The sequence below is a fragment of the Thermobia domestica genome, chromosome 1, assembly GCF_964235325.1.
Source record: "Thermobia domestica chromosome 1, izTheDome1.hap1.1, whole genome shotgun sequence".
NCBI lineage: Eukaryota > Metazoa > Arthropoda > Insecta > Zygentoma > Lepismatidae > Thermobia > Thermobia domestica.
Genome location: NC_137454.1, coordinates 350,589,603 through 350,605,523, shown reverse-complemented (window position 1 = coordinate 350,605,523; position 15,921 = coordinate 350,589,603). Strand labels below are relative to the sequence as shown.

The 15,921-nt window shown below is 36.1% G+C and overlaps 1 protein-coding gene across 2 annotated transcripts in view; it reads left to right on the top strand.

The window, feature by feature from the left end:
• The window catches only part of LOC145664048 (uncharacterized), a 141,611-nt gene extending 126,574 nt beyond the window's left edge, over positions 1-15,037 (top strand). For both annotated transcript variants that reach the window (XM_081730386.1, XM_081730377.1), the window contains exons 4-5: positions 3,721-3,918; positions 14,199-15,037. In XM_081730386.1, the coding sequence (XP_081586512.1) occupies positions 3,721-3,918; positions 14,199-14,627 (627 nt within the window). In that variant the 3' untranslated portion in view covers positions 14,628-15,037. The remainder of the gene's footprint in view (positions 1-3,720; positions 3,919-14,198) is intronic.
• The last annotated feature ends 884 nt before the right edge of the window (positions 15,038-15,921 follow it).

Here is a 15,921-nt window from a genome sequence, read left to right as displayed (position 1 = left end):
TGCTGCAGCTGAGAAGCCTCCATGCTCCACGGTCCTCCGCTAAACTCCTTCTCTTCACGTATGATCTTTCTGTTTTTATATCGTCCATTAATTGTAGTCCCCTTCACCCCTTCCTTCTCTTTCCCCGCACCATACCCTCTAGGACGTCCCTCATAATATAATCTCTTCTTAGGCAATGTCTCTACCAGTTTCTCTTCCTCTTCTTAATAATATCTAAAAGTGTTCTCTTCTTCCCACTATTTATGACACTGTCTCACTCGTTTTCCGCTCGACCCAACCAATTCTTTCCATTCTTCTCCGCACTCACATTTCGAATGCTTCCAGTCGTTTCTCATCACTTTTAGGTAATGTCCACGTTTCCGCCCCATACAGTACAACACTCCACACGAAGCATTTTATGAGACTTTTTCTCAACTCTTTATTCAAGGTCCCACAAAACAGACTTATCTTCCTCCTAAAGGCTTCTTTCGCCATTCCTATCCTTGCTTTTATTTCACTACTAGGTATAAGAATACTACCTGGATATCGAAAACTATTTACTTGTTCTATTTTCTCCCCTCCCACTTTTATATTTGACACAGACTCCTTCGTTCCAATCACCATGGCTTTTGTTTTTCTAACATTTATTTTCATCTTATATTCTTCAAAGTTCTTCCTCGTTTTTTCGAACATTTTATTGATTTTCTTTTCAGATTCTGCAACAAGTGCAATATCGTCTGCAAATCTTATGCAAATAATTATTCTATCCTAGGCAATGTCTTCTTAGGCAATATCTTTAAGAAATATATTGGATGAATTTCTTAAAAATAGTTCTGGCAATTTTGTTCATAATAAGTATTAAATATTTCAGTAACAACGTTATTACATCGCGTAAGCTATTTGTTCTGAGATAGCTCATAAAAGTAAGCTCAGTCTTGGGGTAAATTTCCTGCAGATGATTGTCTCAAAAATTGTCCTAGAGGGTTTGTTCACTATTTGCATATATCGTGTTACCGTAAATAGCTTGACAATCGAATAAAAGTTAGGAAATTTTCATCAACATGAGATCTGCTCTCACAGTAAAAATGAAATTCAGGGTCATGAAGAGTTACCTGTTTAGAATCGACAGTGCTCGTTGAAGAGTGAAGGCCCGGTGCACAGAGAAAAATCCGTTCTCCGGACAGCGGTATATTGTACAAATATACGGTATCCTCTTGCTTACTATAGAAATCAGTACGGAGCATACGTTATCCGTATGCTACATAGACACTGCTCTTAGATGTTACATCATGCCGTTGCAGGATGTCTGACATCTAACAGTTTTCCGCATATCACATGCATATTCTTATGTTACCTTCGTCAGCTATATGTTATATGCGTCAATTTGTATGTGAGATCCTGACCGCCTACATTGTTTCATACGAAAAGTACGTATAGATGGAACACTTATGCAGAAAGTATTATAAAACATGCGTTTTCAGTTATACGTCTGCTGTACGTTAAGTCCAAAAACTACAGGAATTACGCATGTAACCTATCTTTTTAAGTACGCCACCTACAATTTTTTTTCTCAGTGTGACTCCTATAGATTTATTTATAACATTAGCCAATGATAATATACGTATCAAATCGCTGTTCTAAGAATCTGGCCTTGATCAATTTTTATATTCCAATGTTATTACTAGAGTTTGAATTTTAAGGTTCTCACCTGTTCATTTGGACAGCTTGAATGCCAAGTGATATAGCCCCAAAACAGAAATTTTACAGGAGAGAGCTTTGAACTTTAAATTTTTATGTAAATTGTATGAAAAGAACGTTATTTACTTACAGCATTAGAGAACAAACTTTACGATGCTCTGGTTGCAGCCATAAAATAAATATGAATTTATTAAATTTACCTTCAAAATTCTCATGAGATTTACTGACCATCAAATTTCTCTCCTGAAACAATTCCACTTAAAAGTTACACCACTTGACATAGCAATAACAAGTTCCCTCAAAGTATACTCAAAGTGTCAAATTCTTCCTTCGTTTAGGAATAGACACAACATTCTGGTCCCATTTATTCTCCTTTTGTGTCCTTTATGCATTACTCAATTAATCTGCATCTAAATTAGTTTTCTTTCCTTCGTTTTTTTTTCTGCTGTCTTGTCAACGTGAATCCACGAAAAAGCAACTTAACAGATTAATATGACATTAGACCATCCTTCACCCTCATAGTAGCTATAATGCGAATGTAATGGGGCCATAGAGATCATGAATGGTAGCAAGTGCAACATTACACCATTCCACTAGCAGTGTATTACGTAAGTACCTGAGAGAGAATGGAGATGGTATTTGTACCGGGTTCGTACAAATTTCAACCACAAATGTTTAATTATGTTCAGGTGTGATGATCAGATTATAAACGAAAAATATTTAACTTAATTCAGATATTCCTCAAACAACGCCGAAACAGCTCCAGCTGTGTGAATAGGCACATTACTATTCCCCGAAAATAATATATGGATGCACATGGTTCCCTAAAGTGGTGAAATAATCACTTGCAGTGACGCGGCCAGAAAACGTCAGAAGATAATCCACTGATACTGCGATTTACAACATCACAGAGCCCCGCCATTGTTTCAGGGCTGGATAGGTACACTCCAAAACATACGCTTAATTGGACATCCGACGCACATGAACACAGCCAGTTGGTTGAAATGAGGTGAATGATGATTCATCCGACAATACCACACATTTCCTGTCATCAGCGGTCCATGTTACGTTTCGCGGTACTATTGCGGTCGTGCTAAGATGCTATGATCCCTTATTAGCGGTTTTACACGCGCAACCCAATAAGGTATGTTCTTATCATGTAATTCGCGGCGAATTGTGATTGCCAACACAAGCTGTGGGTGGTGCTGCTTGAGTTGCTACGTCATTTGCACCGCAGTCATACGATAGATCTGAGTGACAATCCGCTGTAATGCTTGGAAAGACCTGTCACTGAGAGCTTTTTCCGACAACTTTTCTCTGGTCGGTGTGCTTTTCCCTTGAGATTTGTAGACAGTCACTGCTTAGACAGTGCCCCTGACTTCTCCCTTTCGTCAGCCCACATTACATAACCAACAGTCCACATTTTGCCCTCTTTGGAAATTAAAGAGGTCACCAAATTTACACTACCTCCGTCTGTTTAATTCATTCTACACCTCCTTTCTACTACTCATCACGTAGTATGGGCTTTGCCTAATATATCACTACGAATAATCCGGTGGTGCAGTCGCTACCTGATCGCTACCAACACACATTTGACAAGTCTACATCTCCAGATATGTTTATTATTTTGATAATAATCTTCATATACATATTCATAGCTAGATAAGTAAATACGGTATAGGCCTATATGTTAAAAAGTTTGTTGGATAAAAAATCAGTTGTCAATATAGTTGAAAGAAAGTAATTTCCCCTATTTTTCTTACTTAAACAACTTTTCCTTTCCTTTTTGGTATGAAGATTGCTCCTAAAAATTCAACCCTCGCCTATCTGATATAGAGTATTATTTTTTCCCCTGACTTACACTACTTCTAAATTATTTTGCGTGAATGTTAGTTGCAAGTGGATATTTGTTTTTACGGTTTAAATATACATCAGATAAATTATGGTCATAGAAGTAAATTCTATTATGTGAAATATAATTGTTTTAATAAAAATTAAATATGGCTTTTCACACTACATATAATTTTCTTACCTTTAAACCAGGCTCAAGTCTTATATTACCTGCAAGTTCCTATGCTTCATGATATGTTTCCTGCAGAGTACAGTTACACCAAAGCGTTTGGAATTTATGGAGGACATGGAAACCATTATCCTACTTTGGGATATACACCAATAACAAGTTTCCGCTGTGAAGACCAACCTTCTCCTGGTATCTACGCTGATCGAGAGACCGGGTGTCAGGTATGTATATACTAAATACTTCTTTTAGCTTCATGACATATTAAACAGAATAAGTTAGTCATCCACTTGAAATAATAAAGAAATGTGACCATGTTACTAGTAAAAGTAACCACATATTTATAAAATGTGGATCTTAGTGCAAGTGTGGTATAACAAACGATATTTTCAAATGAGAAACTGGGCTAAGAAGTTTCCATTCCTATAATCAAGCAGGTCGGGGAGTGATAATAGTATGTCACATTTTCTAACTTTAAAGTAAACGGTAAAAGAAAGTTCAATATTCCTATGCAGTTTAATGTAACGACATACCAAACAAGGTTCTCCTGGCATCTGCAGGTACCAACACATTGTTCTGTGATTCAATGTCAACTTATTGTACAACTGGGAGCAAAATGACGAGTCTCTTTATTCTGAAGTTTTTTGAAAATATCCCCGTTTTCTTTATATGTTCGAAATTTCCAGCAGAAAAGGATAATAACAAACTCACTTTTAATATTTGAGTTAGATTTTAGCTTAAAATAAACACATTAGAAGCAAAAAAAACTTTAAATCGGCCCAAATTACAAAAATTACCAACTCTGCTAAAGTGGGAAATTTTCAAGAACGCGAGAGAATTCTGCAGTTGAACACGAGCAGCGACATCATTGAGAGAAATGCGGATTAAATCTACAAACGAAAATTTTAACGAAACATTTCTAGTATGTCTTATTACGTACGTTATCTGCGAACTCCAAATACATGAATCTATGTAAGAATTGACGAACAGATAGAGATAACAGTCGAAATTGCCTATCGAAAAGGACGAATTGGTAGCACTATGATAATGAAAATCGTGTTTACCGTACAGCTGCTTTATTTTACGTAAGAAAGTGAATAGCTCAACTAGTTAAAGCAGAGGCTGTACCGGAGGTAGTTGGTTCGAGCCCCATAGAAGTGCAATTTTCATTTTTGTTACTATGGTTACTTTACTTTTTTTTTAGATGGGAAAGGATCAAATTGTAACATATGTGTAAAACTCATAACGATACAAAATAATGTGTCGTTGTCGCACTTGCATTAGTGTCCCTAATTTTTGTTTGCAAACAGTTTCGTAATTATTTCCCCTGTTCTCACTGCTCACTACATGCTCACTGGTGCATAACGAATGTTTTTAAGTAAATGTTAATTCTAATTTGGAGAATTTTATAAAGTTTCACAACGTTTACCACTACATAGTCTTCTAGCTACTTTTTTGGACACTTTGGTAACAGATTTCTCCATTAAATGTTTAATTTTTCTTATATATATTTAATTACGGAAAAATTTTACGATGTATTTGTCTTAATGGAAATTATTTTGAATTTACCACATGAGGTAAGTATCCCGAAGGAGGAGAACTCAAGTAACTGATATTCTACGTAAAAACAACATATTGTAGAATGATGATGCTTCTTACCTTCAGCACATAATCTTTACGTTAGAGAGTCAGAGAAAAAAATCCTGTTTTTTACTCTCCTATGACCACTCATCTTAAAGCTCTACATGTAATGATTCGTGTCACATAGTTTCGGCGCTCCAAAGAGATTCATATTTATTATTATTATTATTATTATTATTATTATTATTATTATTATTATTATTATTATTATTATTATTATTGTTATTATTATTATTATTATTATTATTATTATTATTATTATTATTATTATTATTATTATTATTATTATTATTATTATTATTATTATTATTTATTGTATATGCCACCCTTACATAATGTAGTAACCTGAGACATCTTAGTTTAAAGTGCTTTCTTTAGTAATAATTTGAACAACCACCTAACAAAATTTAAAATGTAGGAGGGGGCACGACGTTTAATTTGCCCCTCTCTTTTCAGCACCCTCCCAACGGAAAGTACATAATTTATGAGAAGCAGGGCAGACAAAATGAGTAAGAAATATATTTAGAACATCTTTTCCTCCTTCGTGAATGAAATATCACGTAGCATTTTTTATTCTACCGAAGATGACCCTAGGCGGTTATGGTTAGGTAACAAAAGAAATACCTAATATATTTATAGCGCCCCTTAACTGTAATATTACCGTTTCTTTATTTGTTCGAGGGCGCCCTACACAACCAAGGGTGACAAAAAGAATAAGAAAAGTTTCTAAAGATTACGAAGCACTTCATATTTTGTCAGAAGCAAGGCAGTGTATACACATCATTGCTTTCGTTAACAAGTGTTTCAATCTTGAGTCGCTTCTAAAATTAGGCAGAATAAACTTTACGCTCCTTCGGAGTCCCCAATATCTTCTACCAGAATTTAAGGAAGGACGCAATGCCCCCTAAACCCCGTCTTGTAACGCCACGAAAGTTAACAGGGTCTGTAGGAGTTGACTTGAACATTTCCAACATATTTCCAGTGTTTCAAGTATCAGAACCAACCGGTTTATAAAAGGAATGACTACTAAACCGATGCTGTATTTCCAATTCAAACATTATTATCATAATGATAACACTTTAGTATAAACTACTTTACGATCGCTTCAATTAACTTAATTTTAACATATTACGTTATTACATGAATAAGAATAACAACGAATAATAATAATAATAATAATAATAATAATAATAATAATAATAATAATAATAATAATAATAATAATAATAATAATAATAATAATAATAACCTATAATCAGTTTTCCTGTCACTAGAAATTTCTAAGTAATATTAGTGGTGTAAAAATTGTTATAAGTGTATAGAGAAACTTCTAGTATATAAATGTAACAATGATACGTATGGCGACAATGTTTTGAGGTATTTAATCCTGCTATATTAAAGCCTGAGAATGTAATAATTAGCTTCTGTACTAAATTAGCTCTGTACTAAATTAGAAGTAAACGTTTTAAATAAAACAAAACATCCATTGTAGGCCTATAATTATGTCGAAACTGGCTCCCGTAATACAAGGGTGAATCCAAGTGATATAGTAAACAATACCGCTAATTAACAAACTGGAAAATATCACTGTCTTTGTTCTGTATTTCACGTTCACAAGGAAAATTTCAGGTCTCTTCCTCTTGCCTATTCACAAGTGTATCACTCGATTTTAGGAACTTCTGGTTTCACAAAGACAGAAACAGAAAAGCACAGGTTTACTTATTTGATCTCTAGTACCGTCACCTGTCAAATTTCAGCAGGAAATGTCGTACAGCATTTGGATATTGTTACCTATAGGGACAAGAGAATAGAGTGCTGTAGAATCTCTGGCCTGAGTAATTAAGATTATTTTTAACTGAAAGTAGATATTAGTTTGTGAATAACATTTTTAATTGCTTTTATTTCGAAGGAATGTTTTAGACCTAAAAGTGCGAACAACATATATTTTATATATTTTAAATTAATGAAAACTGAAACGTGTGCCTTTTCATCTTTTTCATTATGTAGAGAAATGTAGAAAAGGTAATGTGCGCATGATGTTAATATAGATCTATGGTCTGAGATCATAATGATTGCTTGAATAACTGATTTTAATTTCGTAAACCTTTTAGTAAAGTAAGAATTGGAAATGTCGTGAAAGTTAGGCGATTAATTTTGCATAATTAGATGTGATGAAAATTATTTTTAAAATGCTGGAGAATGAAATAAATGGTGCAGGATGCTTGATATGACATTGTCAATGTTTTTTACTTTCATCAGGGATGGCCAACATCTCGACCGTGGTCTACTATTAGGACGTAAATCCTAACGGGTAAACCTCGGTGCACTGTGTCATACTGTCTAATCCAATCAGACACACCCATTTTGGTGGACAAATTGCTAATTTCTGATATATTAACATTTTTTATCATATAAAACAAAACAAATATGATTATTTTAAATATTCTTCAATTTTATGGTATTGGCCTTTATTATTTACCTTTCATTAGGTTCCCGTTATTAATTTATATCAGTGATTCTCAACCTATTTCCTATAATGATCCCTCTTTATAACATCCTGTTGCCAGCGACTGTTATATCTAAGTTTCTGTTCATGTGGGGTTTTTAATCTACCTATTGCAAAGAAATCACGATATTAGTTAGAAGAGGGAATTTAGACTTTTTTGTTTTAAATTGCACACATTACGGAGAAATGCTAACGAGCATAGGGACGTTTTCGTTTCACAAGCACGTTTACGTTCGGTGGCCAACAGTCTTAACTAACAATTAAGAGTTTTCGCATCTTTTCCACTAGGAAAATGCTGGACAAACACTATTAATGTAAATTCTCAGCGTGTTTTGCTTCCTCTTCCTTTTCCATTGTGATTTGGTTTGATTTCAGTTTAGCATTCCGTTCAGCAGCGACGCTATATGAGACGTGCACCTATAGCTTAATGTGAAATCCGAACCACATGAGCTTCCGGCAGGAATTGAACCCGGTATCCCTTTTCTATTGTTATTGGTATCGCTACTGTTCACTTATTGCCAAATATTAGAATGCAATTCGGATATATGTACAGGTTGTATCAGCAACTCTTTAGTAAATAAAAATAAACAAAACCCTCCTTACTAAATTAGTCTACAGTGAAAGAACAACGAGAGTGTAAGTGAGGAATTTTATCGACTTTGCAATAAAGATTTCACTTCACTCGTAACTGTAGTTCCTATATGTTGTCTTCCGTAATATTTATTATCAGTTCATTTCCCTAGACTTAGTTTTGGAATATACTTGGTATAACATGCCACTAAATTACGAAAGGGTTTTCAGTCTGTAGGGGCAGTGTGAAGGTGTTACTTCATAGCATATTCCCTTGGTCTAGTTCCTAGCGCGTGGGACTCTTGAACGAAAGGTCGGGGATTCGATTCCCAGTGGGTGAGTATTATGAGTATTTTTTTTTGTTAAATTTAAGATTTCTACATGTGGCGCTTCTTGTTAGAAGTTGCAATTTCTATTTCTATTTTTTTGAATTTATTAATGTAGCCCTCAAAAGGGCTGTTGTATGTAAACTTGCCTCCAAATTAATAAGACGTCCAATGGCCATCTGCATCAATAACCGCTTGTATTCTTCGCGGCATCCCATCAATGAGACGACGGAGGTAGCGTTCGCTTTGCGCAACCTCCTTCCATGCGTCTTCTACTAAGTTCCAGGGAGCAGCTTGTGTCGCGGGTGGCGGATTAGGAAAGCGTCCCTTATTTCCTCTTTTCACCTTAGCCCACACATTTTCGATCGGGTTCATGTCAGTCTTGTGGAGGCCAATCAAGAACATCTAGATCAGTCTGTTCTGCTAGCCAATTCTCAACTAACCGACATGTGTGGACGGAAGATCTGTCGTGCTGAAAGGTGACTACGCCATCAGGATAAAGTTCTCTAACAGATTGCAGCATGACATTCTGAAGAATGTGCAAATACAGCGCACGAGTCAAACGTCCCTCTATCCGTTAGAGTACTCCTAGGCCCTTTGATGTTAATAATGTCGTCTGTGATGGATGTATCGAAGGTCATACCTGGTTTCACGCGGAGGATACACAACGACTGGTCCTGAATTTTCAGAGACGAACACGCACTCGTCGGTGAAAACAACATCGTTCCAGTTGCGATGCTTGTTCGCTTCTGCAAATACAAGTTGCAGTGGAATGTGATCTTCCGAGAGAACTTCCTTTTGAGCCGCACGACGAGCGAAAAGGCCAGCTTCCCTAAACCGTCTTCTAACAGTGAACCTAGAAGCTGGGAAATTTGCTATTCCCAGCTATCAGCTGTCGAGAGGTCGTGTGAGGTTGTTGCTGTGCAACATCAATGAGCTGATGGTCTTGCTCTTCTGTTGTCACACGTTTCCTCCCGCAACCGGGGCGTCTACCAGCTTCCCCAGTTTCTCGGTACCGCTTCACCCACCGCTGAGCTCTTCTCGGGTTAACCCCAACACTTACTGCTGCTTCCGAGACACTGTACCCCACGTTAACAATTGCAAGAATGCCTTTCATTGCGTTCTTTGCCATTGCGCTCTATCGAATGATTGCACCTTCAGGTTGGGTTTGTAAAATATTACTCCTAAGAACAAACGTGATTGGCAGATAGCCAGTCACTGAACAGAATACTGAACTACTGAACAGAACGCCACAGAAATGCATGCTGAATTTACGTTTATAGATACCCTTTTGTAATTTGCCCTAAACGTCAATTGAGTGGTAATTTAGTTCCGTGCGTGTTATTAAGCCGTGTTCGTATTGCTTCGAACAGTTTTGACGTATTTGTTTCAAAAATAAATAAATAAATAAATAAATAAAAATAAAAAATAAATTTACAGCACGATCATAATTAAAAGAATACCTTGTAATATAACAGATTTCTTTCGCGTAAGAAATCGAAACTCAATTGATCAGAGCAACTAGTCTGTACGAAAGAGGTTGTTGGTTTGAGCCCAGTAAAAGTAAAGGTTTTTATTATCATTGGTTTTCTTTTTTATATTATGAAAAATCAAATTCTGACATCGCGATATCAAATGTATTTGGTTAGGTAACTTTGTCTTAGCTAAACTTTAAATATCAGTAACCGTCTAATTTATTTCATTGAGATAAATGTTTCCTAAATCTACAAACAGAACTTTTAACGAAATAACGACGTATGTGTTAACTACACCAGTCCATATTACTCTGATGTTTACTTTGCTTACCTCACTCTTTCTGCTTACGACATTCTCATGTTCATAAACGAAACTATTTTGCAAACTTTTTAACTATATCACCTTGAGTGTATAATGTTTGCTAACTATCGCAAAAGTATATTTGTCTTCTTTACTGTTTGTTTTTTTCTTATGCATGTCCTATCTTGAGCTACTCTATCTCTGTATAATTGATTTCCAAATAAAGAGCTTTAAAAAAGTTAGTTAGAACAGCGAGTCTGTAAGCAGGAGGTAGTGGGAAGTGGGTTCGAGTCCTGTAAAAGTGAGATGATCATTTTCACTTGTTCACTGGTAAATAACAAATGCTTTCCAGTAAATTGTAATTCTAATTTAGAAAATTTTATAATAGTTTTGAGAGCGTTTATCAGTAAAATGTTCTCAATCTATTTGTTTGGACAGTTTGGTAAAAGGTTTCCTTATTCCTGGTAGCATTGTCATTCTGTTATGGGATTGCCCCCAAAAGTGGGATTTGCCGAAAAGTGGGGATTCCCCAAAAGTGGGAATTAACCCAAAAGTAGGGACTTCTAGGAAGTTGGAATTCCCATAGATTCAAGATTCCCTCAAAAAGTGGAAATTCTCAGAAAGTGAGGATTTCCCAAAAAGTAGTTACTCCCCACGAAGTGAGGATTCCCCAAATGTGCGGATTACCTAGAAAGTGGAAATTCTCCAATAAGAAGGGAATCCCAGAAAGTGAAGATTCATCAAAAAGTGTTAATTCCCTAGAAAGTGAGCTTACTTCAAAGTGTAAGGTTCTCCAAAGTGTAGGGACTCCATAAGAAGTTGAAATTCCCCCCAAAGTGGGGATTTCCCAGAAAGTGGAGGTTCTTTAGAAAGTAGGAATTTCCAGAGAGACGGGATCCCCAGAAAGTAGGGTCTCCCCAAAAGTGGAATTCCCTCAAGTAAGATTCTCCCAAAAAGTGTTTATGCCTAGGAAAACGGGATATCCCCAATAAGAAAAATACGGACTCCCTAGGAAGTGGGAAATCTCACAAAACAAGGACTCCCTAGAAAGTGGGAATTATCACAAAAACAAGGACTCCCTAGGAAGTGGGATTTCCCCAACTAAGTGGAATTCCGCAGAAAGTGGGGATTCCCCATTAAAGTGATGGTTCCCAGAAAGTGGGGATTCCCCAGAAAGTGGGGATTCCCCAGAAAGTGGGTATTCTCAAAAATGGGGATTTTCTAAGAAGTGGGTATTGCCCAGGAAAATGGATTTTCTCAAAGTGGAGTTTACCCAAAGAAGTGTGTTTTCCCATTAAAATATGATTCCTTATAAAACGGAATTTCTCTTAACATGGAGGTTCCCCATAAAAACGGGATTTACCATAAAAAGTGGGATTTCCGAGAAAAACGGGTTTCCCAGGAAAACTAGATTCTTCAAGAAAGCGCGATTGCCCAGAAAACGTAAACGAGATTTCCCCTAAATAGAATATCCCAGGCGAGCCTGATTTCCTCAAAACGGAATGCAAAGGAATAGAAGAGGAGGAAGGGGAAGGAAATGGCCAGGACGCGAGAGCGCACCTCCTGGCAGTTAATTTGCTTTATAAACTGATTTTACGGGTAAATTTTGCAATATTTTTAGTTATGTAACTTTGTCTTATCTAAACTTTAAATATCAGTAACTGTACAAAACATTTAACTAGCTGATCAATTAGTGAATATATCAAGCACTCTAACACTCAATTCACTGACAGTTTCAATAATTATACTACTAACGTGGAAACGAGAATATTTTTTCTAGTAATCCAATGTGGGTCAGGAGCGAAAATTATGAAATTTAATATATAGTTTAAATGAAGACACTACAAACATGTTTCTAATCTACAGAAAAGATGGTCCGAGGAGCATAAAGAGTAGAAATCATTTTCCAAAATGACAATAGTTATTCACGTCTTGTCCACTGGTGCAAATTCCAGGGGGATGAGGGGGACATGTCCCCTCCAATTTTGGAACTGGGGGACTGTCCCCCAATAATCCGATTTCAAATGTGTTTTTTCTTTTTTAAATGTGATGATTTGTGCCCGATGGCCATAAAGGAAAGTGAGATGAAATTGATGTTCCCCCAGAATAAGCCTCAAATCTGCCCGCCTCCCAATGTTAAAGACAACTCTGCTCCCTGATCCTCCATTGGATTGTTTTTCAACTTCACAAATATTTTAAGAATCGCTTAACAAAAAAAAAAAAAAAAAAAAAAAAAAAAGTAAAGAAAAAATAAACTTTCTTACTTGTACCCCCCCCCCCCCAATGTTGAAGACAGATTTACGCCGCTGGCTTGTCTGAGCCAAATATATTATTTGTGTTCATACCAATAGAAAGAGTTGTATTCATTGGGTGTTGTTTACACCAAAGGCTGTTTTCATGGACTCTTGGGTCAAGACGTCGCGTCCAACGATGTATTTCGTTTTAACCTACGCATTCTATCACTTTCGATAGTTTTACTGATTTATGTGTGTCTATGAATAAACTGTTTCGAAAGTCGTAGCCAACTGCAGCATTATAAGGAAAAAGAAAACGGGGACTTGGATCTACGTCCTTTAGATTACAAGCATAATGCCTTAAATGGTTGCGCCATTTTGTTGGACTACCAACAGTCCGCATAAACCGTGAAGTACCAAAAATAGTCTTCCTTTTTTCTTGTCTACTCAAAGCGTTTTGTAATGTATTATACCTTTACCCTCTAACAATTACGATAAGAGTTCGTGAATGGTAGCACGTGAAATATTACATTACTTCGTGTGCAGTGTATCACCCACTTCCTGGAAAGAGGGTGGCCGGATAGATTTACACTGTATTTGTTTTCAAGACAGACCATAGATGATCAATTATTTTCAAGTCCGATGATTGAGCAGGCAAGGGAAGAAATTCAATTTTTTCCCAATATTTCTCAAACAATGTTGAAGACAGCTACAGATGTGTGAATTTACGTATTATATCCAGGTTTACGGCTCATTGCCCAGAAACATCTCGCCCTAGGATAAGCGTGCTCTTTAAAATAACGACGTGCTCATGAGCAATGATGATACCCGTAAACGTTATTACAGGACTCAAATCAATCTTACATATTGCAGCCACAGTATTACAGAGTCTTCTGCCATGTTCCACAGTTGGACTGAGAAACTTTGGGTTATGTGCTTGTTTGGCCTCAGTCATAAATAAACACGGCAGTTGGCTTGAAGTAAGAGAAATGATGACTTATCTGATTATTTGTCAAGATCACACCTCATAACCGAGCGCCTAATTTGGTTTGTCCTACTTTGGAAAGAGATTTTTCTGATTTATAGTACCACCGTCTCGTGAGCAAGAGGTTAACGTAAGAGTCTTTGGTGTAGGACACCCGGGTGCGACTCCCTTTTGGAGTTCATGTGGTTCAAAGCAGTCGCCATTACCTGATTAATGACTTGCGTCCGTCACGATACATAACACACCAACAAATCTAACCATAAAACACATATCTTTCAGAAAGATACAGATCTAAGTACACTTAGCTAAAATCATACACAAGAGATATATTAGTTGAATGTAATCTATGGAGATATTAACGGAACGATGTTGTATATCCAATTTTTTTTTATGAATGTAAACCCGTAAAAGAGTAAATTTCTCTAAATTAATGAATTGTTAATAACGTTGTTATTATTATTTTCAGGTGTATCACGTTTGCTACAACAGCCACAGCAAACAATCCTTCGTGTGTCCTAGTGGAACCATTTTCAACCAATATAATCAACGTTGTGATTCGTCTTACAACTTTGATTGTGGAAGTACGCAGGTATACTATAAGCTGAAGGTACCTACCCCTGTTAGGTACAACGTTATTCCATACGAACCTTCTTATCATGTAGCAACCGTACCTCCTCCTCCTTTATACCTCGGCTATCCGGCCTTTAAGGTAATAAGTAATAAAACTACGTCTACTACCACAACTACCACAACAACCACACCTCCTACTCCACACACAGTCGATGGCTCTTCATCCAAAAAGAAGGTAACTAAGTATGTCCAGGAATATAGAACAAGGAATGAGACAACTGAGACAGAGGAATCAGGACAAAGCTTTCATCACAAACGAGACTAGCACTATCTCAAATATAATGTACCAAATACATAGATTTTTCCAGTGATTTTATACATGTTGGAAAAGTAAATGTCAGAGCACATCAAGACGAGGGGTTATTTCTTTCTTCCTTGCCATGTAATATCATATATTATATGGTGTATTCTAAAATATTTCATGCTGTAATCATAATAACATTGCAGTAATAAAAAAGTTTGTTGTAAAAAATGTTTCCTAGCTTTCCTTGTAACGTTCCTCTTTTTATTATTATTATTATTATTATTATTATTATTATTATTATTATTATTATTATTATTATTATTATTAGTGGTAGTAGGATCATGTTAATGGAGTTTGTGAAATTAACAGATGAATACCTCTATACGTATGTACTTACCATCTATCTCTCCTTGAAAGGACCTGTACCCGTATTCCCAGTTGGAAATGAATAAAACAAATGTGAATATACTTTCGTCAGTTTAATTCTTGTTTTCCCAGCCAAAAGTATTAAGATCTTACCTACTTATATTTGCTAGAATATGGCCCTCTAATGCAAGGTAGGTAGCCAAAATTCTTTTGAACAAGACAGTACATGCGTCCCTTACTTTAAATGATAACTCTAGAAAGAGTTTTTTTTTTCTTTTCAATAGATAGCTAGCATGACTGAGTCGGTCGTGTTCGTTAATAAAGTATATATGTTAACATATAATGGTTACGCTGCTTATCATTGTTTGCTACATTCCTAGCACTGGAATGGGCTGAAAGAAGGTACCAAACAAAAAGGGCTGAATTCATTATTATATATCAGTGAAATATATGGCTTTATAACACGAAACTAAAGAGGTAAAGTTCCAGGACTCCCCTCCCTCTTTCAAGAGTCCATATCAAGAAAGTGATCGTTTTAACAACATCCAAACAGCAGGAGCCCGATCAACCGTGGAAGTAGATGAAACTTTTCTCGCACGTAGGAAGTATAACAGAGGCTTCAAATTAAAAAGAAAAACAGTTATCATCTTCGGCATGTATTGCCAGGAAACCAAGCGCGCCTCTAATCCAAAGTGACTAATAAACTAAAGTGGTATTATGGCCATATATGAAAAATATATATATAAAACGAGGAACAAATTAATTATCTCCTGGTTCATGTGTAAACAGTACGTTATAATAAAATATTAAAATATAAATTATTCCACGTTATTCTCGCTTATTTCACGCCCGAAGGAAGATAATAGACTGTAAGAAGAATATATAGTAAGTAAATTCAAGTTTGTAAAAAAAGTAAAACCGGTCCAGGGTCCTAGAACCTCCATGCAAT